Raw genomic sequence first — 25017 nt, forward strand, 5'->3', positions numbered from 1 at the left:
GAGGGGGTCGAGCCAAAATGTCACCTATTTCTTTTCTTGGTTCTTGGTTTATTGGTCCTCCAAAATATTCCAAATGGAATTTAAACTGGAGGTGGTGGAGGGAGGACTTAAGCCAGAGAGGGTTATTGGGAAGCAAGAACTACTTTAAATTTAATTGCATCTGGTTGGGTAACTATAGTTAGTAAACTTTAGTCAGCGGGTGGTGAATCTGTGGAATTCATTGCCACAGATGGCTGTAGAGGCCATGTCACTGAGTATTTTTTAAAGCAGACATTGACAGGTTCTTGATTAGTAAGGATGTCAACAGTTCTCAGGTGAATGGGCTTGAGAGGGGAAAATAGATCAGCCATGATTGAATGGCGGGAGTAGACCTGATGGGCCAAATGGCCTAATTCAGCCCCTGTGAAACAGCATATACTTCGACACACAATGCGTACACACAGGCACCTCCTCCCTTTGTCATATTGGTTCGGTTTGGTGGGGTCGGTGAGTAGGGTCGCCAACTTTCTCACTGCCAAATAAGGGACAAAAGGTAAAAAAAAAAATAAGGGACAAATTCCCGACGGCAATTCGTTGACCGACTCGGCCGTGGCTGGGTGAATAATAATAATAATAATAATTTTATTTATAGAGCACTTTAAAAACAAACATAGCTGCAACAAAGTGCTGTACACCACTAATCATTGACAAAAAAGTTAATACACACCAAAAATAACAATCAAAAGAAATAGTAGGAAAAGACATGTAAAATAAAGAAACATCAAAAACACCACAAACAGAAGCAAAGCCTCAGGCATGGTCAAAAGCCAGAATGATGAGTTAGCCCGGGTGCTCGACGTTGCTTGCGGCATCCAAACTCCTCAGCTGGCCCGCCGGCTGGTTCTTTGCGTTCTGCTGCACGCAAAGCCCGGCACCCCGTCCGACTCGCGATCGGCCACGAGAAGGAGGGGTGGTGGTGTCGGCGGTAAGTGAAGTTCCGAAGATCGGACAGCTGGCCGGGCTGCCGACCGGCGGGGCCACGGGCGAGGCGCTGTTGCTGCTGCTGCTGCTGCCTCTACACTCCATGGGCTTTTGTTGACAGCTACCCGAGTGGTAGCTCAATGTAGCCCAATATACGGGATGTCCTGGCTAATACAGGCCATTTGGCGACCCTATCTGTGAGTTGAATGAGTGGCCCAGAGTGAGTGGCACTGTTGTTGTTGTTGTTTGCCCTCTCTCCAGGACACCTGCGTAGCTCTACAGGCACTGTCGGAATATGCCATCCTCTCCTACGTTGGGGGGGTCAACCTCACCATCTCCCTCGCCTCAACCAACCTGGACTTCCAAGAATCCTTTGAGCTCAACAGGGACAACAAGAAGATCCTGCAGAGAGCGACGGTGAGAAGCAGTCAGTCCCCTGTTGTGAAAACGCACGTTTTAGTTTCACACTTCTACACGTGAAAGAGTATAATGTGTGTGTGCGTGTGTGTGTGTGTGTGTGTGTGTGTGTGTAGACCGAGTAAATCTGCGCAAAGGGAGTGGTTTTAATGTGCGTCAAGCAGCCCAAATGGCAGCACAGTGGCACAGCGGTACAGCACCAGACGCCCGGATTCGATCCTGACCACGGGCGCTGTCTGATCATGGCATTTGTACGTTCTCCATGTGACCGTAAGGGTTTTCGCCGGGTGCTCCAGTTTCATCCCACACTCCAAAGAAGAGTCTGGCGCTGTAATGCAGCACTGCGCTACCACTGTGCCACCGTGACTGGAGTATATTCAAGACATTAGACTGGCAGGTATTTAGACATGAAAGGCATCAAAGGACCCGTGGTTTGTGTCAGGAAATGGCCACTGATGGAGAATGGAATGGAATGGACAGAACAGGCACGAGGGAGCAAATGGCCTCTTCCTGGTTCTATTTATTATGAGGTAAAAATAGAAAGAATTTTGAAATTTAAAATAAGGGAATTTAGTTGTTTCTCTGGAGTAGAGATTGATATCCACAGATGGCCCAGAGCCAAGGGACAATGATATCAAGCTGACAGATGTATGTTGCTGCAGCAGTTTACAGTGAGACACTGAGGCAGATACTGAAGGATAGGTTGTCATGAACCGATGGTTCAATGCATTACTGCCCTGCTGGGATGTCGCAGTGGTGGCGCAGCAGTAGAGCTGCTGCCTTACAGCGCCAGAGACACGGGTTCAATCCTGACTATGGGATAATATGTCTGTATGGAGTTTGCACATTGTCCCCATTACCTGCGTGGGTTTTCTCTGGGTGCTCTGGTTTCCTCCCACACTCCAAAGATGCAGACACTTGTAGGATGGAGGGTTGGGTGTGTATGCGTGCTTTGTCCGTGATATTTATTTAGTTGTTTATCTTTAATATTTTACCTTGTATGTATCATTAGCTTTTAGAAATGTTTGAATGCTGCACTGACTGGCTGACATTTTAAATTTCGTTGTACATGGTTCATGTTACAATGACAATAAAGAAACTATTCTATTCTATTCTAAATGGCTTGATAAAATCGTACATCGTCCCTAGTGTATGTCGGGCGGTTGTTAGTGTGTGGGGATTGCGGGTCGGCGGGGACCTGCTGGGCCGAAGGGTCGGTTTTCGCGCTGTAACTCTAAACCAAACTAAAGTTGATGAGATTTTTGAATAGGTTTATTGGCCAAGCATATTCACATACAAGGAATTTGCCTTGGTGCTCCGCCCGCAAGTGGCAACATGACAGGCAGTGACAGTTACGGGATGACACATAAAATATTAAACATTAAACATCAAACTAAACAATGGTAAAGATTTCAGTGGATTCACAGCAGTGATGGGAAGAAAGAGGGCCTTATCTTGGGACAAGCAGTGAATGTGGGATTATCATTAGTACATCCACAATGGCGCTGTAGAGGGGGCAAGGTCAGCCAGTGGATTCTCCCTCATTAAGCCGCCGTGTTAATTAAATTCTCTCACATGCTGCAATAACGCATTGAAGATGTCCTGATATTTCTCCGTCTTCTCCCTGCCTTTTCCAGATCCCAAGCGTTCCAACTGGTCTGTTTGTGAGTGCCAAGGGAGAAGGCTGCTGTTTGATGCAGGTAAGGAAGTTGTGGATGTGCACTGCATTGAGTTCTCTGCCTCCTCTGCCCGAGATCCTGAACACAAAGTATCCATTGACCCCGGGCAGGAGATCTGTGTCAGACTCCCTCTGACACTATGACACAAGAAACCGCAGCTGCTGGAATCTTGCATAGAAATACAAAGTGCTGGAGTAACCCAAAACGTCACCCATCCTTTTTCTGCTGCCTGACCTGCTGAGTTACTCCAGCACAGTCTGAAGAAGGGTTTTGGCCCGAAACGTTGCCTATTTCCTTCACTACATAGATGCTGCTGCACCCGCTGAGTTTCTCCAGCGTTTTTGTGTACTCCAGCACTTTGTTTGCTATTTATGTCTATGTTTTTAGAAAATTGTCCAACTGATCCACACATGTTTGCCCTGGGAACGATTTCCCTTCGATAATGATCCAATTCCCTTTTGAATGTTCCAAATAAATGGAATATTTTGTGACTTTATTGGCACCCTATACTGTATTGAATTGGATTTCTTTCTTGGTCATTCAAAAACGAGTTTGAACGAAATTTCGTTACCATGCAGTCATAACAGTAAAAATGCAACAAAACGCACAATTAAACACAACTTAACACAAACATCCATCACAGTGACTCTCCTCCAGGCACCTCCTCCCTGCGATGGAAGGTTAAAAAAATGTCTTATCTCTTCCTTGCTTCTTCTCCTGCGTCGAGGTGACCGAGGCTCCCGATATTGGAGCCCCCGCCGGGCGACGGAAGATCCGGCGGCCGATTTTAAGCTGCGCCGGGCGATGAAAGGCCCCGTGAACGGGCCGATTCAAGCCTTGCGATTCGGGGTGGACAAAGCTGCTGTTGCTGGAGCTCCCGATTCTTTGCATACCTTGTGTATGCAGAACAAAGAATATCACTGTGACGGGTTTCATGTTATCATAAATTATTATTCATTCGCATTCAGTGCCGAGGGACAAATTAAACCCCTGTCCCACGGTACAGGTTCATTCCGAGAGTTCTCCCCCGAGTTTGGCCCTGATGTGAACTAAGAGATTTACGGTAATGGCCACTCGTCGGTACTCGGGGCTCTCGTGGACATTTTTCAACATGTTGAAAAATCTTCATGAATCTTCCCGTGCTTACCTGCCGTTAGCGAGTCTTCCCGAGTACCTGCCGTTAGCGTTACGAGCCGGTAAGTGACGTCCCCGAGCTCCGACGTACCAGCTACGTCATTCTCCGTGCTTACCACGAGTTTGATTTTTTTTAAACCTGGGATTGCTCTTGGAATGAACTGGTACCGTGGGACAGGGGTATTAGTATTTTGTGGAGGCTTGGAGCTGTTGGCGACTAGATTATGTCACAGTAGAGGTTTAGCGGTGGTGAGTTCTGTGCTGACAGTAAATGAGTCTCCACCTTTGTAGATTGACGTCAGCTACAACGTTCCGGATCCGGTGGCCAAACCAGCGTTCCAGCTGTCGGTGAACCTGAAGGAACCGAACCTCCAGCGGCACCAACACCAGCATCTGGCCCGGCCCCCGGCCCGGAGCGACAACCGGTCGAAGAGGTCACGGCAGGACCGGGCGCTGCACCATGACGACGACCCCGCCTCAGACCAGGATCACCAGGAGTACAAGCTCACCGTGGAGGCCTGTGCCAGGTATGGCCACCACCCTGACACTAACCCACCGTGCCAGTCCTTCAGTCCCAGCTGTGACCACCAACACTGGCCCAGTGTGCCCGCACTTAGTCCCAGCTGTGACCACCACCCCCAACGTGACCGCCCTTAGTCCGTGCTCTGCCACTACAATAGCCCAGTGCCCACCCGCTCACTCTCCCTGCCCGCCCTCAGTCCCAGCTGTGACCACCACCCTGACACTAACCCACCGTGCCAGCCCTTAGTCCCAGCCATGGCCACCACCCTGACACTAGCCCAGCGTGCCCACCCTCAGTCCCAGCTATGGCCACCACCTCAACACTGGCCCACTGTGTCCGCCTTTCAGTCCCTGCCCGTCCCCTCACTCACCCTACCCACCCCGTCACTCTCACACTCCCTGCCCGCCCCACCCTGCCCCCTCCCCCCGGCCCCCCCCCCTGTCCCCTCCCCCTCCCTCTGCCCCTGCCCAGGGACCATTTGACATGTTTTAATGTTTAGTTTAGTTTAGAGATACAGCACAGAAACGGGACCTTCGGCCCACGGAGTCGACACCGACCAGTGATCCCTGCACATTAATTTTACATCGACACCAAGCCAATTAACCTACAAACCTGTACGTCTTTGGGATGTGGGAGGAAAAACCGGAGCACCCGGTGGTGAGCCACGTACTTCAGGCCTGTGACGAGAGTCTGTAACCAACACTGTCCTGTGGCTTGTTCTGCAGGTGGCTTCATTCTGGCTCCTCGAACATGGCCGTCCTGGAGGTCCCTCTCCTGTCGGGTTTTCCGAGCTGACGTGGAAAGTCTAGAACAGGTGGGGTTGGGGTGGGGGTTGTGGGGTGTGGGGATGGGGGTTCGGGGGGGTGGGGGGGGGTGGGGGTGCGGGGTGGGGGGGGTGGGGGGGGTTCGGGGTTGTGGGGGTGGGGGTTCGGGGGGGGGGGGGGGGTTGGGGGGGTGGGGGTGGGGGGGGGTCGGGGGAGAATCTTAGTGCTGTTGTAATTGGACTATGCAGCTATATATTGGGAATGATCTCTGCGTAATCTGGAAGTTCACTTTGGTGGAGACTCGGTCGTGGAGATGAGTCTGTTTGGTGCTGTGAGCATCTCAGATTTTAGGTTCCACCCTCTAGGGAAAAGGATCCCTCGTATCCCCTTGGCAAAAAGACCCCGCTCTCGCTTGCTCCTTGGCTTGCGATGTCCCAGACTCGGTCTCCTCCGCCTCCATTGGCTCCGACATGCTCCTCATGCTCGTTTCCCCGAGAGATGACGGATGGTAATGAATTGCATGTTTAAAGCTTTATCCTCCATCGCCCTCTGACCCCCCCCCCTCCTCCTCCACCTCCCACGTGTTAAAGTTCCTCTCAATATAATTAGCTTCCCCGCTCATCTCAGGGCCCAGGTGGAATGAGCAGCGAGAGATGATGTTACCGAACTCACGTCAGAGAGAGGGATGGCTTCAGTGGTCGGGGAAGAAGGTTTACGATGGGATACTGGTTTCAATTAGAAACATAGACACTAGGTGCAGGAGGAGGCCATTCGGCCCTTCGAGCCAGCACCGCCATTCATTGTGATCATTGCTGATCGTCCCCTATCAATAACCCGTGCCTGCCTTCTCCCCATATCCCTCGACTCCACTAGCCCCTAGAGCTCTATCTAACTCTCTCTTAAATTCATCCAGTGATTTGGCCTCCACTGCCCTCTGTGGCAGGGAATTCCATAAATTCATAACTCTCTGGGGGGAAAAAGTTTTTTTCCCCGTTATTTAGGTGAAGAAGAATGTGGAGGGGTAACTTATTCACACAAAGGGTGGTGGGTGTGTGGAACGAGCTGCCAGGGGAGGTAGTTGAGGCAGAGACTATTGCAATGGTTTAAGAAACAGTTAGTCAGGTACATGAAGGTGGCCACAAAATGCTGGATTAACTCAGCGGGACGGGCAGCATCTCTGGAGAGAAGGAATGGGTGCGTTTAGAAGGATTGAGAGGGGATCTTATTGAAACATATAAGATTATTAAGGGTTTCGACGCAATAGAAGCAAGAAACATGTTCCCGATGTTAGGGGAGTCCAGAACCAGGGGCCACAGTTTAAGGATATGGGGTAAGCTATGTAGAACGTAGACGAGGAAACACTTTTTCTCAGAGAGTTGTGAGTCTGTGAATTCTCTGCCTCAGAGGGCGGTGGAGGCCGGTTCTCTGGATACTTTCAAGAGAGTGCTAGATAGGGCTCTTAAAGATAGCGGAGTCAGGATATATGGGGAGAAGGCAGGAACGGGGTACTGATTGGGGATGATCACATTGAATGGCGGTGCTGGCTAGAATGGCCGAATGGCCTCCTCCTGCATCTATTGTCTATTGTCCATTGATGTTTCGGCTCGAGGCCCTTCTTCAGACTGATAGGACAGGTTTGGAGGTATATGGGACAAATGCAGGCAGGTGGGACTGGTGTAGCTGGGACATGTTGGGCGGTGTGGGCAAGTTGGGCCGTAGGGCCTGTTTCCACGCTGTATCACTCCATGACTCTACTCTTCTGTTCCGATGTCAGGAAATTGAGCGAGGCTGTAAGTGTGGTCAGGACTCCTGGGTGATGCTGGACGTGAGCACAGTGCCAAACCAGGAACCTCTGTCCTGAACTCTCCAGACCCGAAACGTCACCCATTCCCTCCATCCAGAGACTCTGCCTGTCCCGCTGGGTCACTCCGGCATTTTGTGTCTGTCTTCGGTTTTAACTGGCATCTGCAGTTCCTACCGACACCTGTTTATAGTCACTGTCACTGGGTCACAGTCAGGATCCGTGCACCAGCCTGTGTGACCTGGGGCTGCCCGGTGTCATTGCAGTGTGCCAGGGTGTAGAGGGGAGGGGGGGGGGGATAGCTGTGGCCTTGGGTAGTTTCGGCAGCGCTGGAAATCTATTTATACACAAAGCAAGAATGATGGAGCCCAAGGGATCCCACCAGTCATGGAAACCGGAAGATTTATCCAGCGATTTTAAAGCTGTAAATACCAAGGGAAAGGTCATTGACAGAATACATTTACAAGTGGTTGAGTATATCAAGGAATCCCGCATTGGGACTGAGACCCTCTGAGCTAAATCAGTTTAAACAAAATACGCCTTTGGTCTGATTTTAGTTTAGTTTAGAGATGCAGCGCGGAAACAGGCCCTTCAGCCCACCGGGCCCGCGCTGACCAGCGATCCCCGCACATTAACACTATCCTACACCCACTAGGGACAATTTTTACGTTTACCAAGCCAATTAACCTACATACAAACCTGTACGCCCCTTGGAGTGCGGGAGAAAGGCGAAGATCTCGGAGAAAAACCCTCGCAGATCGCGGGGAGAACGTACAAACTCCGCGCGGGCAGCGCCCGTAGTCGGGATCGAACCCGGGACTCCGGCGCTGCATTCGCTGTAAGGCAGCAACTCTGCCGCTGCGCCACCGTGACTGCCCAACTTTGATGCTCTGTGTTGTCTCTGGAGTATCTGAGCTGGAGACCTGGGGTCTGTGTCCAGGGACCCACTACTTGGGCAAGAGTGAGGGGAGGGAGAGAGAGGGAGGGAAGTGAGGGGGAGGGAGAGAGAGAGAGAGAGCAATAATCTGACATTGATACTGTCTGTGGGTCAAACACAGTTGTCAGCCAGCAGATTTCCGATAGTTCAGTGGTACTTTATTGCCATAGCTACCAGGATACAGTGAAAACCTTTGTTTACTATCCAGTAAAATCATATTCCACGCAAGCACAATCAGACAAATGAACAAGAACGCAACGATTGTGATGCAAAAATAGTCGATTCCTTCTGAGGGAGCACACACAGAGAGAGCGGTCAAGTCTCCAGCGCCACCCTGCATCTTTCAATTATTAAGTCTAAAATATTGAGTCTTGTCTTGGTTGCCCTGGAGGCGGCACAGGGTGGGTGTTGCAGGAGTTGGCCTGGCCTAGCGATGCTGTCGGTGTCCTCCGCTGCCACTCTGTGCCGCTGCGGGTCGTGTTCGATGCACACGCACCCGGCTGCTGCAGGGCCTCCAGCGGCCCACTCCCACTCCCACTCCGCCCGACACCTGGACCCCGCAAACTCTCCGTCCCCTCGCCTCCCTCCCGTGGCCACCCCCTCCACTTCCCTGTGCCTCACGTAGGTGACCTGTGAACCGTTGGAGAGCTTCTGCGGGCAAGAGAGGCATCTTCTCCGCCCACCACCACTGCCAACTGAGGGATGGGCACAAGGTGAACAAACTGGCACTTGCAGGGAAACGGCAAAATTAGAAAAAGTATATCTTTAACTTGTAGTTTAGTTTACGATCTTCCTACCACAACCAGAGAGCAGTGTTGGACTACTATCTACCTCTTTGGTGATCCTCAAACACTCCTTGATAGGACTTTGGCGCACTAAACGTTATTCCCTAATCATGTATCTGTCCACTGTAAATGGATCGATTGTATTCATGTATTGTCTTTCTATTAACTTGTTAGCATGCGACAAAAGCTTTCCACTGTACCTCAGTACACGTGACAATAAACTAAACTAGTTTAGAGATACAGTGCAGAAACAGGCCCTTCGGCCCGCCGAGTCTGTGCCGACCAGCGATCCCCCTACACATTTCCTTATCATTATCTGCTGTGATCTGTTGTTTTCACACCTTAATCATCCATATCTCACTCTTCCCTGACTCAGTCTGAAGAAGGGTCTCAACCCATTCCTTCTCTCCCGAGATGCTGCTGCCTGTCCCGCTGAGTTACTCCAGCATTTTGTGTCTTATCTTCAGTGTAAACCAGCATCTGCAGTTCCTTCCTCCACATCCCCGTACACTAGTTCTATCCAACACACACTGGGGACAATTTACAGAGGCACAGTTAACGTACAAACCTGCACGTCCGTGGAATGTGGGAGGAAACCAGAGCTCCCGGAGAAAACCCACGCGGTCACGGGGGAGGGGGAACGCACAAACTCCGTGCAGACAGCACCCGTAGTCAGGATCGAACCTGTGTCTCCTGCGCTGTGAGGCAGCTGCTCTACCGCTGCACCACCGTGGAGTCCCGGACCTGCACCATCAACGGGACTTCAAAGGCTTTTGGGGTCAGCAGAGTGGGTCGCTGAGGAGTGTTAAACAATAGACAATAGACAATAGGTGCAGGAGTAGGCCATTTGCCCCTTCGAGCCAGCACCGCCATTCAATGTGATCATGGTTGATCATCCCCAATCAGTACCCCGTTCCTGCCTTCTCCCCATATCCCCTGACTCCGCTATCTTTAAGAGCCCTATCTAGCTCCCTCTTGAAAGCATCCAGAGAACCGGCCTCCACCGCCCACTGTGAGGCAGAGAATTCCACAGACTCACCACTCTCTGTGAGAAAAAGTGTTTCCTCGTCTCTGTTCTAAATGGCTTACTCCCTGGCCCCTGGTTCTGGGTTGAAGGTTAAAAGCGGCAAAGAATCACTGCGTTACTTCCGAGTCATTAACGGGCGAGATCGTCAACCTGGTGGGACAAGGATGTCCGGGGGCCGGCCAAAGGTCATGTTGAGGGGCATTTAGTTCACATTAACACTGCTGTAAGAACATGCCTGCGTGTGTGTGTAATGGCAATGTGCTCGCCACGCTTTGTTTCCCTTCGCTGCTCCGTCTGGTCACCCCTTGCTTGGGTCTCCCTGACTCATCCACCCTACAGTGACACAGAGTGGACAGCACACTCCACGCCACACAAGTCTCCCCCTGCCCCTTCTCCACCTCACCCCCACACTTCGCTCATCCGTCCTCCCCTCCAGAAAGAGAACAAGGGAGGAATTTCTTCAGCCAGAGGGAGGGTGGCAAATCTGCGGAATCCATTGCCGCAGACTGCTGTGTGGAGGCCAAGTCACGGTGGGGATCGACAGATTCTCAACTAGCACGTGTGTCGGGGCTGATGGGGAGAAGGCAGGAGATTAGGGTTGAGAGGGAAAGATAGGAGAATGGGATTAGGAGGCGTGATTGAATGGCGGAATGGACTCGATGGGCCGAATGGCCTAATTCTTCTCCCTATGACATGAATTTATGTTTTCAGGCCGTCTCTGCTCTCCGCCCCATAGGTATTGACACAACACTCCCTCAGTGTGCCCAATCACCCCAGCCTGACGTGTTCTCCCAGAGTCCGCTGGAAGCTGAGCTTTCTCCTGAAACTTCCCCAAAGCAGCATTTGTCAGGAGGAACGGGGAGGCCGTGTGATGGAAGGAAGGTGCAGTAGCAGTGGAGAGGGGGGAATGGTGGGGCGAGCAGAGAAGGGTAGGAGAGATGTGGGGGCGGGGGGGGGGGGAGGGTGTGGCATTAGAGAAGGTGAGCTAGGGGTAGAAGCAGTGAGGAAAGACACTACAACTCTCTCCCATCCTCTCAACCTACTCTCCCCTCCCCCTCTACTACCGCTGCTGCCCTCCATTCCCTCTATTGTTCCCCCTCTATCGTTGCCTCTCTTCCCCCCCCCCCCCTCCCCTACCACTACCCCCCTCCCTCCCTCCCCTCTCTCTATCTCTACCCCTTTCTTCCCCCTTACATAGAAACATAGAAAAACAGGTGGAGGAGTAGAGGCCATTCGGCCCTTCGAGCCTGCACCGCCATTCGATATGATCATGGCTGATCATCCAACAGTATCCTGTACCTGCCTTCTCTCCATACCCCCTGATCCCTTTAGCCACAAGGGCCACATCTAACTCCCTCTTAAATGTAGCCAATGAACTGGCCTCAACTACCTTCTGTGGCAGAGAAATTCCACAGATTCACCACTCTCTGTGTAAAAAATGATTTTCTCATCTCGGTCCTAAATGATTTCCCCCTTATCCTTAAACTGTGACCCCTAGTTCTGGACTTCCCCAACATCGGGAACAATCTTCCTGCATCTAGCCTGTCCAACCCCTTAAGGATTTTGTAAGTTTCTATAAGATCCCCCCCCTCAATCTTCTAAATCCTAGCGAGTACAAGCCGAGTCGATCCAGTCTTTCCTCATATACAATCTCTCCCATTATCGCTCTCTGCCGTCTTCCCCCTCTCTATTGCTGACCCTCTCTGCCCCCCCCTCTCTCTCTCTCTTGCTCTCTAAGTGCCTGTTTCCACACTGCATCTCTAAACTAGACTGGAGGAGCAGGGGGTGGCAGGCAAGCGGTGGTTTGCTGTAGTGTGTGGTGCCTGAAGCGAGCATGTTGCCAGCAGAGGACAGCGGGCAGGAACTGGAGCGGTGACTTCCATCAGGCCAGCCCGTAAAACTCAGCTCTCACTGGGGGAGCACAATTCTCCCTGGCGCCAGAGTGCAGAGGAACATCGTAAACCGTCTGTCTGCGGCCAGTTAGTGCCCCTTCCATCTATGAAATATTAACTGCAGCCTTCAGGCCCTGTAAAAACCCTAACACTAAATTAAGTGCGGCTCTTGCCTGGGCTGGGCTGGGCTGCCGCTTCTCGTGGCCTTGAGTCGGTGTGACTTTTACTCCAGTTTGCTCTTTTATGGAACTCCCCCCCCCCCCCCCCCCCCCCCCCCCCCCCCAGAGAATGGCAGTGTTCCTGCTCCCGATGGAGCTGTAACGTGGCTCAGTGTGAGAGCTTGCGGTTGGCATGAAACAAACCTCCCCTTTGTTACTCTGTGATTCAGCCCGTCAGTCTTTAGCTGCCCTTGCCCAAGGGTTCGTCAGCTTGTGGCGCAGTGGTAGAGTTGCCGCACTTACAGCGCCGGGGTCCTGGGTTCGATCCCGGCCACGGGGGCTGCCCGATACGGAATTTGCACGTTCTCACCGCGACCGTGTGGGTTTTCTCCGGGCCCTCTGGTTTCATCCCACACTCCAAAGACGTGCAGGTTTGCAGGTTGATTAGCAGTTAAAATTGCCCCCAGTGTGTAGGATAGAACTAGTGTATGGGGTTTGCGGACTTGGTGGGCCGTAGGGCCTGTTTCCACGCTGTATCGCTACTTACATTTATGCGTGCAATGTGTGTGTGTACAGGCACACTTGGGTGCGTGTGTGTGTGCGAACGTGTGCCTGGATGTGTGTGCAGGCACATGTGTGTGTGTGTGTGTGCCTGGGCGTGTGTGCAAGGCACACCTGGGTGTCTGTGTTTTTGTGTGTGTGTGTCTTTGGATCAGCCTTCAGCCCCTGCGTGCAAGTGCGTTTCGGTGCATGCGAGTCTCTGAAGCTATCCGCACATGTATCTGTGTGCGTGTGTGCATTGTATACTTTTCTGTGTGTTTACAGCTTTATACTTGGTACATAATTTTAATATTGCAGTGTGGGTCCTGGTAAAGAACCGCCTGATATTAAAGCAAGGTCTTTCACAAGTTCGGGGAGCAGGGAGAAGGGTCATTTTAATAACTTTCTTTAATATATAAAACATTTTTGGCAGACGGACATTCCGGGGTGGAGCATCGACTTCCCATTCACAGGGACCGCTTGGATGCCAGCCCACTTATCTGTTCGATCAACCATCGCTCACTGGGATCAGATTAACTCATTAATCCCTGCAGCAATTGCTGAAGACAAGGCAGGCACATGGAATAGCAATTCCAACATTCAGCCCCTTGTCTTCTCTGCCTTACCCTTTTGAGGGTAGAATTTCATAAAACACTGCAGATGCTGGAATCTTGAGTAAAGGTCATAGAATGAAAAGACCTTCCTTTAGGAAGGGGGACAATTTACATTTATACCATAGGAGAACTTTATTCAGTCAGAGGGTGGTGAATCTGTGGAATTCATTGTCACAGAAGGCTGTGGAAGCCAGGTCAATGAGATAGTTAGATTCTTCATTAGTACGGGTGTCGGGGGTTGTGGGGAGAGTGGGGTTAGGAGGGAGAGGTCGATTGAATGGTGGGGTAGACTTGATGGGCCGAATGGCCTAATTCAGCTCTTATCTCTTATTAACATATACACACACAAAGTGGGTGCCTGGAACACACTGCCAGCGGTTGAAGCAGATGCATAAGTGGCATTTAAAATACTATTGCAGAGGCACATGGATATGCAGGGGATGGAGGGATATGGGTTATGTGCAGGTAGTTGAGTGATGGCCTTCACATCATGTTTGATACAAAGATTGTAGGCTGAAGGGTCTATGTGGAGTTTGCACGTTCTCCCTGCGACTGTGTGGGTTTCCTCCGGGTGCTCCGGTTTCCTCTCACATCCCAAAAGACGTGCGGGTTTCTAGGTTAATTGGCTTCTGTAAATTGCCCCTAGTTTGTAGCATGCACACTAGTTTGTGGGATGACATAGAACGAATGTATGGGCGATCAGTGGTGACTCGGTGGGCCGAAGGGCCTGTTTCCACGCTGTATTTCTAAACTCAACCAAATTAAACTAATCGGAATTAGCCTGAGTAAACAAGTTGCACTGTAGTTACATCCTGTGAACAGCGGAGATGCTGTAGGGGCCAAAACAAATAATAAATAGTTCCTACTGTAAAGAGAAAACTGTGGCCTCTCTTTGAATAACATCACAAGCCCCACATGCCCAGCTGGTTATGTTTGGTAACTAGATTAGTTAGTTTGTTTATCACATGTACTGAGGTACATCGAAACATCTTTTTTCTTGCGTGGTTTTCCAGTCATAATTAATTTGTTCCCCAGAATATAGACAAGGTCACCAATGAAACGGCGTGTTCCAAGATGGCGGCCAACCCATCTGTGCGTTGGTCAAGATGGCGCCCAATCCAGGCGACTATTTGTGCGCAGCTCACAGAAGTGGTTCTGCAATCACTCGTTACAATGGCTGCACTCTTTTAAATCTCTACTCCTACAGCAAGTTTTCTTACTTTAACTATGATGCCCTTGGACTATCCTTGATCGGACTTTACTTGCTTCATCTTGCACGAAACGTTTTTCCCTTAGGTATCTGTACACTGTGAACGACTCGATTGGAGTCACGTATGCATTTCTGCTGACTGGTTAGCACACATAAGCTAGGCGGCGCGACTCTCGTCAGCAGCGGCCTCTGCAGCCCGTCCGCGTTTTTATTATTTTTTGTCTATGTTTCTGTGTAGTTTTTGTTATTTTTTGTTGAGGTGTGTGTGTGGGGGGGTGGGGGTGGGGGTGGGGTGGGAGGGAGGGGGGTAACTTTTAAATCTCTCCCTGCACGGGAGACCCGACCTTTTCTTTGCTGGGTCTCCGTTGTCGTTGGGGCTGCAATGAGGAGCGGCCTCCAACAGGAGAAGACTGGGGACTCTGGTGCCGACGACTCACCTCACCGTCGTGGAGCTGGCCGAGTCTGGAGCGGGTGGAGCGGTGGTGGAGCGCTGCTGCTGCTGCGGCCCGACCTCCGGAGATTCGGAGGCTGCAACTGCAGGTCTGGCGGACGGCGGCAGCGGGAGCCCGCGGGTCCCTGGAGGGAGACCGCTTTTCAGGGCTCTCGCAACGGCGACTTCTCCCGCCCGAATTGCGGGGTCGAAGAGCTCCTGGAGCGGGGCCTTACATCACCGCCCCGCGCGGCTTGGAATGGCCGCGGGACTCTGCGAGCGCACGCCGGGGGCTCTAACACCAAGACCCGGTGTGCGACCTTGCATCACCCGGCGTGGCTTTAATGGCCGCGGGAAAATCGCCATCGCCAGCCGGGGGCTTTGACTTTGACTCTGACATCGGGGGGGGGGGGGGGGGGAGAGTGCAGTGGAGAGATAAGTTTTTTTGGCCTTCCATCACAGCGATGTGATGGATGTTTATGTAAAATGTAAATTATGTTGTGTCTTGGGTCTATTTGTTTGTAATGTATGGCTGCAGAAACGGCATTTCGTTTGGACCTCAAGGGGTCCAAATGACAATTAAATTGAATCTTGAATTGAATCTTGAATCTTGAACAAAAAGCTTTTCTCTGTACCTCGGAACACGTGACAATAAACTAAACTGAACAGCTAATTTGGATGTGTTTTGGAGGTCTGAAAGGGGCATATTCAATACAATATTCTTTCTGCTTTTTCTTCACAGCTGCTTCTGGGCAAACAGATTGAACTCAAACGCTATGAAATTGAAGGAAGAAAAATTCTGTTTTATTTTGATGAGGTAAGAGGGGAGATTATAGTTTCAATTAAATCATAAGAATTAATATCAGACGGAATGTTTTTGGTTATAAGAGAGGTTATGGATACTCTGAATTTGTTTTTCTTGCAGCAGAGAAGGCGGAGGGAGGATCTAAGGTTTACAAAATTAGGGACAGATGGGGTAGAGAGTTTTTAAAAAAAACTTCTCCCATGGCCGAGAGGTCGAAAGGGCCTGTCCCACTTGCGCGAGTCGGTGGCGCGGCGAGGCCCGCAGTGCCGCCCAAAGGTTTGTCCCAGTGCCCGGACGTTTCTGGTTAGGAGCACCCGGGGCAAACCCACGCGGTCACAGGGAGAACGTGCAAACTCCACGCGGGCAGCACCCGAGGTCAAGATCGAATGTGGGTCTCTGGCGTGCTGAGGCAGCGGCTGGCTCTACCAGCTGCGCCACCGTGCCGCCCAAAGGCTTGGTCTAGTGTCCAGATACTTCAGGGTAGTGCAGGTCTCTTTCTCAACGGACCCAGTCTCGGGCCTAATGGGCCTGTCCCACATATGCGACTTTTCCGGCGACTGGCGGCACCCATCATAAGCCGTTGCAGGTCGCCGAGATCTTCAACATGTTGAAAATTCAGCGGCGACTCTTTGGGCGACTGAGGAGACTACTCACGATCATACAGGGGACATGTCGCGCGCGGGGTGAAGCCTGTATGGTCATGAGTAGTCGCCCAAAGAGTCGTACCTTGTTCTGGTCGCCGCTGGATTTTCAACATGTTGAACATTTTCGGCGACCTGCCGCGACCTATGACGGGAGCTGGCAGTCGCCGAAAAAGTTGGGTAAGTGGGACAGGCCCTTAAGACAAGAGGGCATTGTTTTAAGGTGACAAGTAAGAGGTTGAGAGGGGGTATGCGGAAGGCTTCTTCATAAATTCATGTTATAGGAGCAGAATTAGGCTATTCGGCCCATCAAGTCTACTCACACTATACTTTGATTTACCCAGAGGGTATTTGCAATTTTAAATGCACTGTTTAAGAAGGTGGAAGCAATTGAAGTAGCAAGACTATGGGTCGTGCTGCTAAATATGATCAGTGGAGATGAGCACACGATGATCAGCAGAGACATCATGGGCCAAAAGTCCTCTTTCATAAATTCATGCCAGAGGAGCAGAAATAGACCATTCGGCCCATCAAGTCAACTCCGCCATTCAATCATGACTGATCTATCTTTCCCGCTCAACCCCATTCTCCTGCCTTCTCCCCATACCCCCTGACACCCGTACTAATCAAGAATCTGTCAATCTCCGCTTTAAAAACACCCAATCATTTGCCCCCCAGAGCCATCTGTGGCAATGAATTCCACAGGTTTGCCACCCTCTGACTAAAGAAATCCTTCCTCATCTCCTTTCTAAAAGTACGTCCTTGTATTGTGAAGCTGTGCCCTCTAGTCTTAATCTCCCCACTAGTGGAAACATCCTCTCCACATCCGCCTTTTGTTATTCAGTAAGTTTCAATGGGGTGCCCCCTCATCCTTCGAAACCCCAGCGAGTACAGGCCCAGTGCCGTCGAACGCTCATCATATGTTAACCCACTCACCTCTGGGAACATTCTCCTCTGGATCCTCTCCAAGGTTTCTGTGCTGTGTGGCTCCATAACTCTAACCTTGCATCAGCCGACATAGTGGAGATGGACCCGACCTCGTGACTCATAGCAAACAAACTATTGTACAGCAGACAAATTCAATCTATTCACAAAATAAAACCTGCTGAAAGAGCAATGGAAACCAAAACTACTGCCCATCAACCTCCCAGTACTAGCAGGCTGACTAATCTTCCCAGAAAGATTTTTAACAGAAATGTTATTAAATGCAACCTTTAAGAAAGCAGGAAGCCGCGTTCTGTAGCTCTGTGATCTGATTCTACCACATTTAATCTCATCCGTATTAGCCATTTACAACCCAGCGGTATGAATGTTGAATTCTCTAATTTTAAGTAACTTAGTCATAGTGATACAGCGTGGAAACAGGCCCTTCAGCCCAACTTGCCCACACCAGCCAACACTACACTAGTCCCACCTGCCCGCGTTTGGCCCATATCCCTCTAAACCTGTCGTATCCATGAACCTGTCTAATTGTTTCTTAAATGTTCGGGTAACCCCAGCCTCAACTACCTCCTCTGGCAGCTTGTTCCATACACCCACCACCCTTTGTGTGAAAAAGTTACCCCTCAGATTCCTATTAAATCTTTCCCCCTTCACCTTAAACTTCCACCTTCACTCCGTTCCCCCTCGCCCCCTCAATGCTTCCGTCCACCACTCTTGTTTACTCGGTATCACAGTTCACCACCTTGTATCCCTCTTGAGATCACACCCTCCCTGGCCAACGATGGGCTTACCAGGGCACTCACCCTGCCCAAGCTCATTTGTGGCCAGCCCTGAACAGTCCTAGCCTTTTCTCATCACCAGCCCTTCACCCCCACCCCATACTTTCAGTCCGAGGGAGGGTCCCGATCAGAAACCTCACCCATCCTTTTATCTCTGGAGATGTTGCCTGACCTGCTGAGTTACTCCAGCACTTTGTGTGTGTGTGTCTCTCTGCTTATCCCAGACCCTGCTGCCTCTCTTGGGTGGATATTTAAGATCCCATGGCCACGGCAGAGTGTTTTTCACCCTATCGACCTGGGTCAACGTTTTCAATCTCATCGATATTCTTCTTCTTCTTCTTCTTCGAGACCACACACAAGATTAGAACTTGTTCAGCAAGAGCTGGACACACTTCTCGGCATCTGCTCACTATGGCGCCGGCCTTGTCGCTTCTCGTGCATGGCCAGTGCCGGATTTATTTATAAGCTAAACAAGCTATAGCTTAGGGCCCCCACTTTCTAGGGGCCCCCCCGAAAAAATTGATGGGCCTCGAGGTCTAGGGGGGCCCCCCGGTCAAGGCAGAACACCTACCGTTCAACTCTGGGCGGCCCCCCTCTCTATCTCTCTCTCTCCATCTCCCCCCGCTATCCGTGTCCGGGCCGCCGGGCTCCACTCGCTCCTCATCCGCCGGCACGGAAGGCAGGCCGCCTTGCACATGCGCACAACCACGGCCAGCACGTCATCGGCCGCCCTGCGCATGCGCACTGCAACGGCAACTGGTCGGCGCTGGGCACTTTCTCCCTCGCTTTGAATTGTGGGAGATTTGGCCGCCATGGCTGTCCGGTCGTTGGGGGCCTCACAAGTGGAACAGCTTAGGGCCTCTCTTCATCTAAATCCGGCACTGTGCGTGGCGGTGGAAAGATTGGTGGAAACAGGGCCGCGACGTGAACACTCGTTCCTTGACCCCCTCATCAATATTATAAGAACAGAATCTCCGGGCGTAACCTCATTGCTATTTACAGGATCTTGCTATGGTCAATTGCTTTATGACAATGCCTTCCACTCAGAGGCGCGCTTCACGTCCGAGCTGCAGAAAGACTGTGAATGGGGCCTCTGGACAAGTTTCTTTCCCTCTTCTTTAAATATGAAGTGAGTGAAATTGGGCTGGATGTTCTAAATCTTGTTCCCTCTCTTGCCCTCGTTCAGATCCCCAGCCAGTGTATGACGTGTGTCACATTCTCCGCTTACCGGGAGTACATCATCGGGAAAACGGCCCCAGTCCCAGTCAAGGTGTATGACTACTATGAGCCAGGTAAGTTTGAGCAGGAGGAGAAAGGGTGATCCAACGATAAGGCATAACTCAGACCCAAAGCCCAGGGAAGTAAAAAAACAAATCAGTGTTTCAAAAAAAAAATGATTGCTCTCGAACAGTGCAGATGCGGAAAACCTGAGATCAAAATTAAAAAGTTTACATTTCAGACCGGGACCCTTCTTCCTCAGTCCGAGGAAGGATCCCAACCCTAATCTGTGTACTCCAGAGATGCTGCCTGACCCACTGAGTTACCCCAGCACTTTGTGTTCTGTGCAAGATTCCAGCATTCTGCAGGTCCATATGTTTCCAATGCATGTTAATCCCAAGCCTTTATTATTTTTGGTTGATTAATCCGCCATTAATATTGTTAATTACCCCCAAGTGTAAGTGCCCTTAATTTGATTCGGCGCTTTATACATGGCGTTTTGTCAAATATCTTTTGAAAATATCTATATTACTAAAAGTAAGATCTTGACCGCTTTTGACTCACTGCGATGTGATTTCCGAGAGAATGCCGCCACTTACGGCTGTCATTTTTGGCCACCTCACTCAGAGCCCCCCTCCGCCGGACTGGACCAGAGGATTTTTCCCATCGATGAAAAATCAGAGAGATATTAATCTTTTTTTTTTAATCGCCATTCTCTCTGCTGCCCAGTCTCTCTGTTGGGTGACCAGCCCTCCCGTGTGATGCTGGGACCCAACGGGTCCCACTTAGCCTAGTATAAATGTATAAATCTACTGGCTTTGTTCTTAATTTTCCTGCTTTACCTTGGCACTGTGTGTGAGACACTGTCTTGCTCTTGTCCACGCAGCCTTTGAAGCCACGAGGTTTTACAACGTCAGTGAGGCCAGCCCCTTGGCCCGTGAGCTGTGTGACGGAACTACCTGCAATGAGGTGGAAAGCTCTGCCAGTCAGTGGACCGGTACGTAATCAAACCCACTCATGCTTTTGACCTCCGACTTCAGAGAAACAATGCGGAAATAGGCCCTTCGGCCCACCGAGTCCGTGCCAAGCCTGGTGACCTCACCCCTACCCCACTTAAAATGTTCTTTTGACATTGTGAATCAAGTCTGTTTACAGTGGGATTAGATCGTAAGACATACGAGCAGAATCGGGCCATTTTGCCCATCAAGTCTACTCGGCCATTCAATCATGGCTGATCTCCCTTTCCCTGTGTTCACTGTTGGGTATGTTTAGGAGAGCTGACGGAGGGAGGGCTGAAGCTCTGGACCTGTGCAAAGTGCCTCGGGCAGAGAGTACCTTTCAGGAATTTCAAACGCATTCCTGAAATGTCGCTGCTTCTCCCCGCGTGTCTTGCCCAGGCAATCAATGCCGGAGCAGCGAATTCAGTGGGGAGGTAAGATCATCCAGGTGTCGTGGTGGAGTGCGGTGAGATGGCAGAGACAAGTGGGAAAGCAAAGTGCACTGACATCTCCTCCTAGTCGCCCAACCCCCCCCCCCCCCCACTTACAATGCCCTTTTGACATTGTGAATCAAGTCTGTTTATATTGGGATAGCACCATATGACATAGGGGAAGAGTTAGGCCATTCGGCCCATCTAGTCGGCTCCGCCATTCGATCATGGTCGATCTATCTTTCCCTCTCAACCCCGTTCTCCTGCCTTCCCCCCCCTAACCCTTGTCGCCCGTACTAATCAGGAGGCTATCAATCTCCGCTTTAAAAATACCCAATGACTTGGCCTCCACCGCCATCCGTGGCAATGAATTCCCCAGATCCACCACACTCCGGCTACAGAAATTCTTCCTCACCTCCATTCTAAAGGTACGTCCTTTTATTCTTAGGCTGTGCCCTCTGGTCCTAGACTCTCCCACGTAAGCTTTTCATTACAGTAGCTACCCCCGCACTGGCCAGGGGGTATAAATCGCAGTACGACCCTCGATGATTCAATGGTTCTTTTAGTGCCACCTGTACCCAGCTACAGTGAAAGACATATTTTACATGTAGATCAGTAGGGTTATTGCCATTAATAGAGGCAATCCCTGATGAAGTGCCCCCATTCATTGAAGGCCCATTGAGTCTGCCGGCAATAATGGCCAGGTATTGGCGCTATTTCACACAGTCCAAGCTGCCGCTGGCCATAAAAGCCCATTGTAGCCGTTACCTCACCCATCATCAATACTGACAAGGGGACAAAGATCTACCTCAGTGTGGATATAAAGATATATTGTAAGGGATATTTCAATTGAAGAAATGGCGTTTATGAACAATGCAGTGAAGATGCTGAAGGCTGCCATGTCAGCGAGCTGAATGTCACTTGCTCTCAGTGGCACAGCGGTAGAGTTGCTTCTCCCAACGCCAGAGACCCAGGTTCTGCCAGACTTTGGCTACTGGCTGTGCGGAGTTTGTACATTCTTCCTGTGACTGCGTGGGTTTTCTTTGGGTGCTCCAGTTTCCTCCCACATCCCAAAGACCTGCAGGTTTGTAGGTTACGTGGATTCTGTAATTTGTCCATCGAGTGTCGGAATGAGCTGGCGTGCGGGTGACCGCTGGTCGGCGCCGACTCGGTGGGACGAAAGGGCCTGTTTCCACGCTGTAATCTCTAAACGAAACTCTAACCTAAATGATTCCTTTCTCTAATAATTGTTTTGCGCTGCACGTAACGCTGAAGCGTTGCAGTTGACCGACCGATCGCTGTGGAACTGAGACCAGACGGATAACTCCGATCCTTCCCGGGATCCTGACCATGAGTGCAGAGCCGGCTGGCACGGTGGCGCAGCGGTAGAGTTGCTGCTTTACAGCGCCGGAGGCCCGGGTTCAATCCTGGCTACGGGTGATGTCTGCATGGAGTTTGTACGTTCTCCCCGTGACCTGTGTGGGATTTCTCCGGGATCTCCGGTCCCAAAGACGTGCAGGTTTGTAGGTTCATTGGCTTGGTAGAATTGTGCACTGCCCTAATGTGTGCAGGATAGTGTTAATGTGCGAGGATCGCTGGCCGGCACGGACTCGGTGGGCCGAAGGGCCTGTTTCCATGCTGTATCTGTAAACAAAAGCTAAAGGCCCAAGATCTGTAGTTGCAACTTTATGACTGAGTCCAGTTACTGCTGAGCCCGAGGGAAGTTTGTATATATTTCTTCCCAACTCCTCCCTCTCTGCCTCCCTGCCTCCCTCTCCGTCCCCCTTACTCCCTGCCCAGCGTTGTTGCTTGAAGATCATTGTAAACGAGTCAATCTCCTCCTGTTGAGACCTGTCCTCCAAGCCCGGTTGACAATTTACAGCCAGTCTCCTGACGCAGAGGCAAGCTGCCAAGCTGGGCCTTTCCTCAGCATGTCACAGCCCCAGGGCAGAGCTCGCTGAGGTATTAATTTACAAGGCAGGCTTGCCAAAGCAGGACCTCCTCATTACAGGTACTTTATGGCCCCAGTCTGCTCACCACTCCAGCATTCTGGCTTGTTTTAAACTTACCTCATAGCTGTCAACTGGGAGCTAATGAAACGCAGTTCTGTGCAATGTTGGATAGATACTGCTGGACACTTGGCTTTAGCCAGTAGCGCCTTTGTTCCCTTTGATTAGAACGGGACATTGTTGACTAATGAAAGGAGCCTTCATCTGCAGAAAGCTCATAAAACTCACAGGAACGTGGAACTTCCCCCCCCCCCCCCCCCCCCCCTTCCCCCCTTCCCCCTCCTCTCACTTCCCATCTCCTGTCACTTCCACAAACCCCTAGAATGTGTCTACAAAGTCCTACAATGCCTCTATAGCCCCTTATAATGCCGAAGGTAGACTCAAAATGCTAGAGTAACTCAGCGGGACAGGCAGCATCTCGGGAGAGGAGGAGTGGGCGACGTTTTGGGCCGAGACTCTTCTTCAGACTGAGATGGAAACTGGAGATATGGAAGGGTAAGGTGTGAAAACGACGGATCAAAGCAGACACTGCTCACGGAAATGCAGAATAGTTCATTGTTGGCTGAGGGGACGGTGACAATGTATCTGTATCTTGACGTACAATCACCATCACTGGTTGTCGCATGCGTTAGGAGGGTCACATGTGCAGTCACAATTAAATAGAAGTGAGCCATACATACATTTATAATGCTTCTGTGGGTATAGCTAGTTTCCCTCACCCCAATATCTGCAGTGATCTGCAAAGATTCAAAATGCCTGTACATCTTCTTCTTGCGTATGGCATACAACTTGTTCTATTTGATTGTGCACGCCGGGTTAATTGCATTAGTCGATTAACAGGGCGATCGATCCAGATGAATGTTGCAATCTCCCACCCCGACTGTATCTCAAATCCTGGTCTCAGCTGTTTCAGTGAGCAGTTGTCACCAATCCAGAATGTCGGCTTGGGCAAGTTGGGCTGAGCAGTTGGATTCAGTGGTTCAATGTTTGTTTATTGTCACGTATGTGCTTCACCGTGAAATTCTTGCACCCGTCGCCATCTTTTGTCGCCGTTTACAAAAGGAAAAGCCCGCACGCTGGAGAATGGCCTGTTGCCGTGCTATATTTACTCAATGAGTTTCAGGTGTATCAAATCAGGAGGGGAATAGATAGGGTCGACGGACAGTCTTTTACACAGAGTAGGGGAATCGCAAACCAGAGGACATGGGTTTGAAGTGAGGGGAAAGATTTAATAGGAAACATATAAGGTTATCAAGGGTTTGGACACGCTAGAGGCAGGAAACATGTTCCCGATGTTGGGGGACACGATGGTGGCGTTTAGATGGACACATGGATATGCGGGGAATGGTGGGATATGGATCACCTCTAGTTTAGTTTGACGACCACCCAGTCCGCGCCCACCAGCGATCCCCATGCACTAACGCTGTCCTACACACCGAAGCCAATTAACCTACAAACCTGTACGTCTTTGGAATGTGGGAGGAAAACCTGAGCACCCGGAGAAAACCCACACGGTACGTACAAACTCCGTACATACCGCACCCACGGTCAGGATCGAACCCGGGTCTCTGGCGCTATAAGGTAACAACTCTACTGCTGCGCCACCATGTCGCCCAATGAGATTAGCCCAATGTAGCCCAATGAGATTAATTTATCTTATTTGGCACGGACATTGAGGGCCGAAGGGCCTGTTCGTCTGCTTGATGTTTCTATGATTATATGGAGGTGCCATCCTTTAAAACACATGTATCTTGTTCCTCCCAGTTGCCGGGATATGTTCTAGTTTGTAATTTTGTTTGTCTGGTATTGATTTTAATTTCATGTTACCTCTCACCTTTTTAGTCTCCCCAGGTAATTTTGTTTTGGCAGGTGAGGCTTTCCGCATGTTTGTCAAATACTTTCATATGATGCTTTGCCCAGCTTTCCTGGAGCATCCAAAGGAAATCAGCCAGAACCAAATGTAAAAACATTACAACTTAGTTTAGTGTAGTTTAGAGAAACAGGCCCTTCGGCCCACCGAGCCCGCACCGGCCATTGGCACTACCCCACACACACACACAAGGGACACCAAGCCAATTAACCAACAAAACCAACAAACCTGCACGTCTTTGGAGCGTGGTAGGAAACCGAAGATCTCGGAGAAAGCCCACGCAGGTCACAGCGAGAACGCACAAACTCCATACAGACAAGCAACCCGTAGTCAGGATCGAACCTGGATCTCTGGCGCTGTAAGGCAGTAGCTCTACCGTTAAGCCACCATGCCTCCCTGTTACATGTTTCCCCGTTTCAAAGACTACATTCAACTCTATTGTGTTACATAAAT

The 25017-nt window shown here is 50.7% G+C and overlaps 1 protein-coding gene across 1 annotated transcript in view; it reads left to right on the plus strand.

Moving 5' to 3' along the window:
* The window catches only part of cpamd8 (C3 and PZP like alpha-2-macroglobulin domain containing 8), a 116402-nt gene that overhangs the window by 70518 nt on the left and 20867 nt on the right, over positions 1-25017 (plus strand). Inside the window, 8 exon segments of the mRNA XM_055658393.1 lie at positions 1222-1377; positions 3015-3077; positions 4482-4717; positions 5439-5496; positions 5498-5527; positions 15614-15688; positions 19225-19330; positions 20143-20253. Of these exon segments, the coding sequence (XP_055514368.1) occupies positions 1222-1377; positions 3015-3077; positions 4482-4717; positions 5439-5496; positions 5498-5527; positions 15614-15688; positions 19225-19330; positions 20143-20253 (835 nt within the window).

This window comes from Leucoraja erinacea, chromosome 29 (assembly GCF_028641065.1).
Source record: "Leucoraja erinacea ecotype New England chromosome 29, Leri_hhj_1, whole genome shotgun sequence".
In the NCBI taxonomy this organism is placed as follows: domain Eukaryota; kingdom Metazoa; phylum Chordata; class Chondrichthyes; order Rajiformes; family Rajidae; genus Leucoraja; species Leucoraja erinaceus.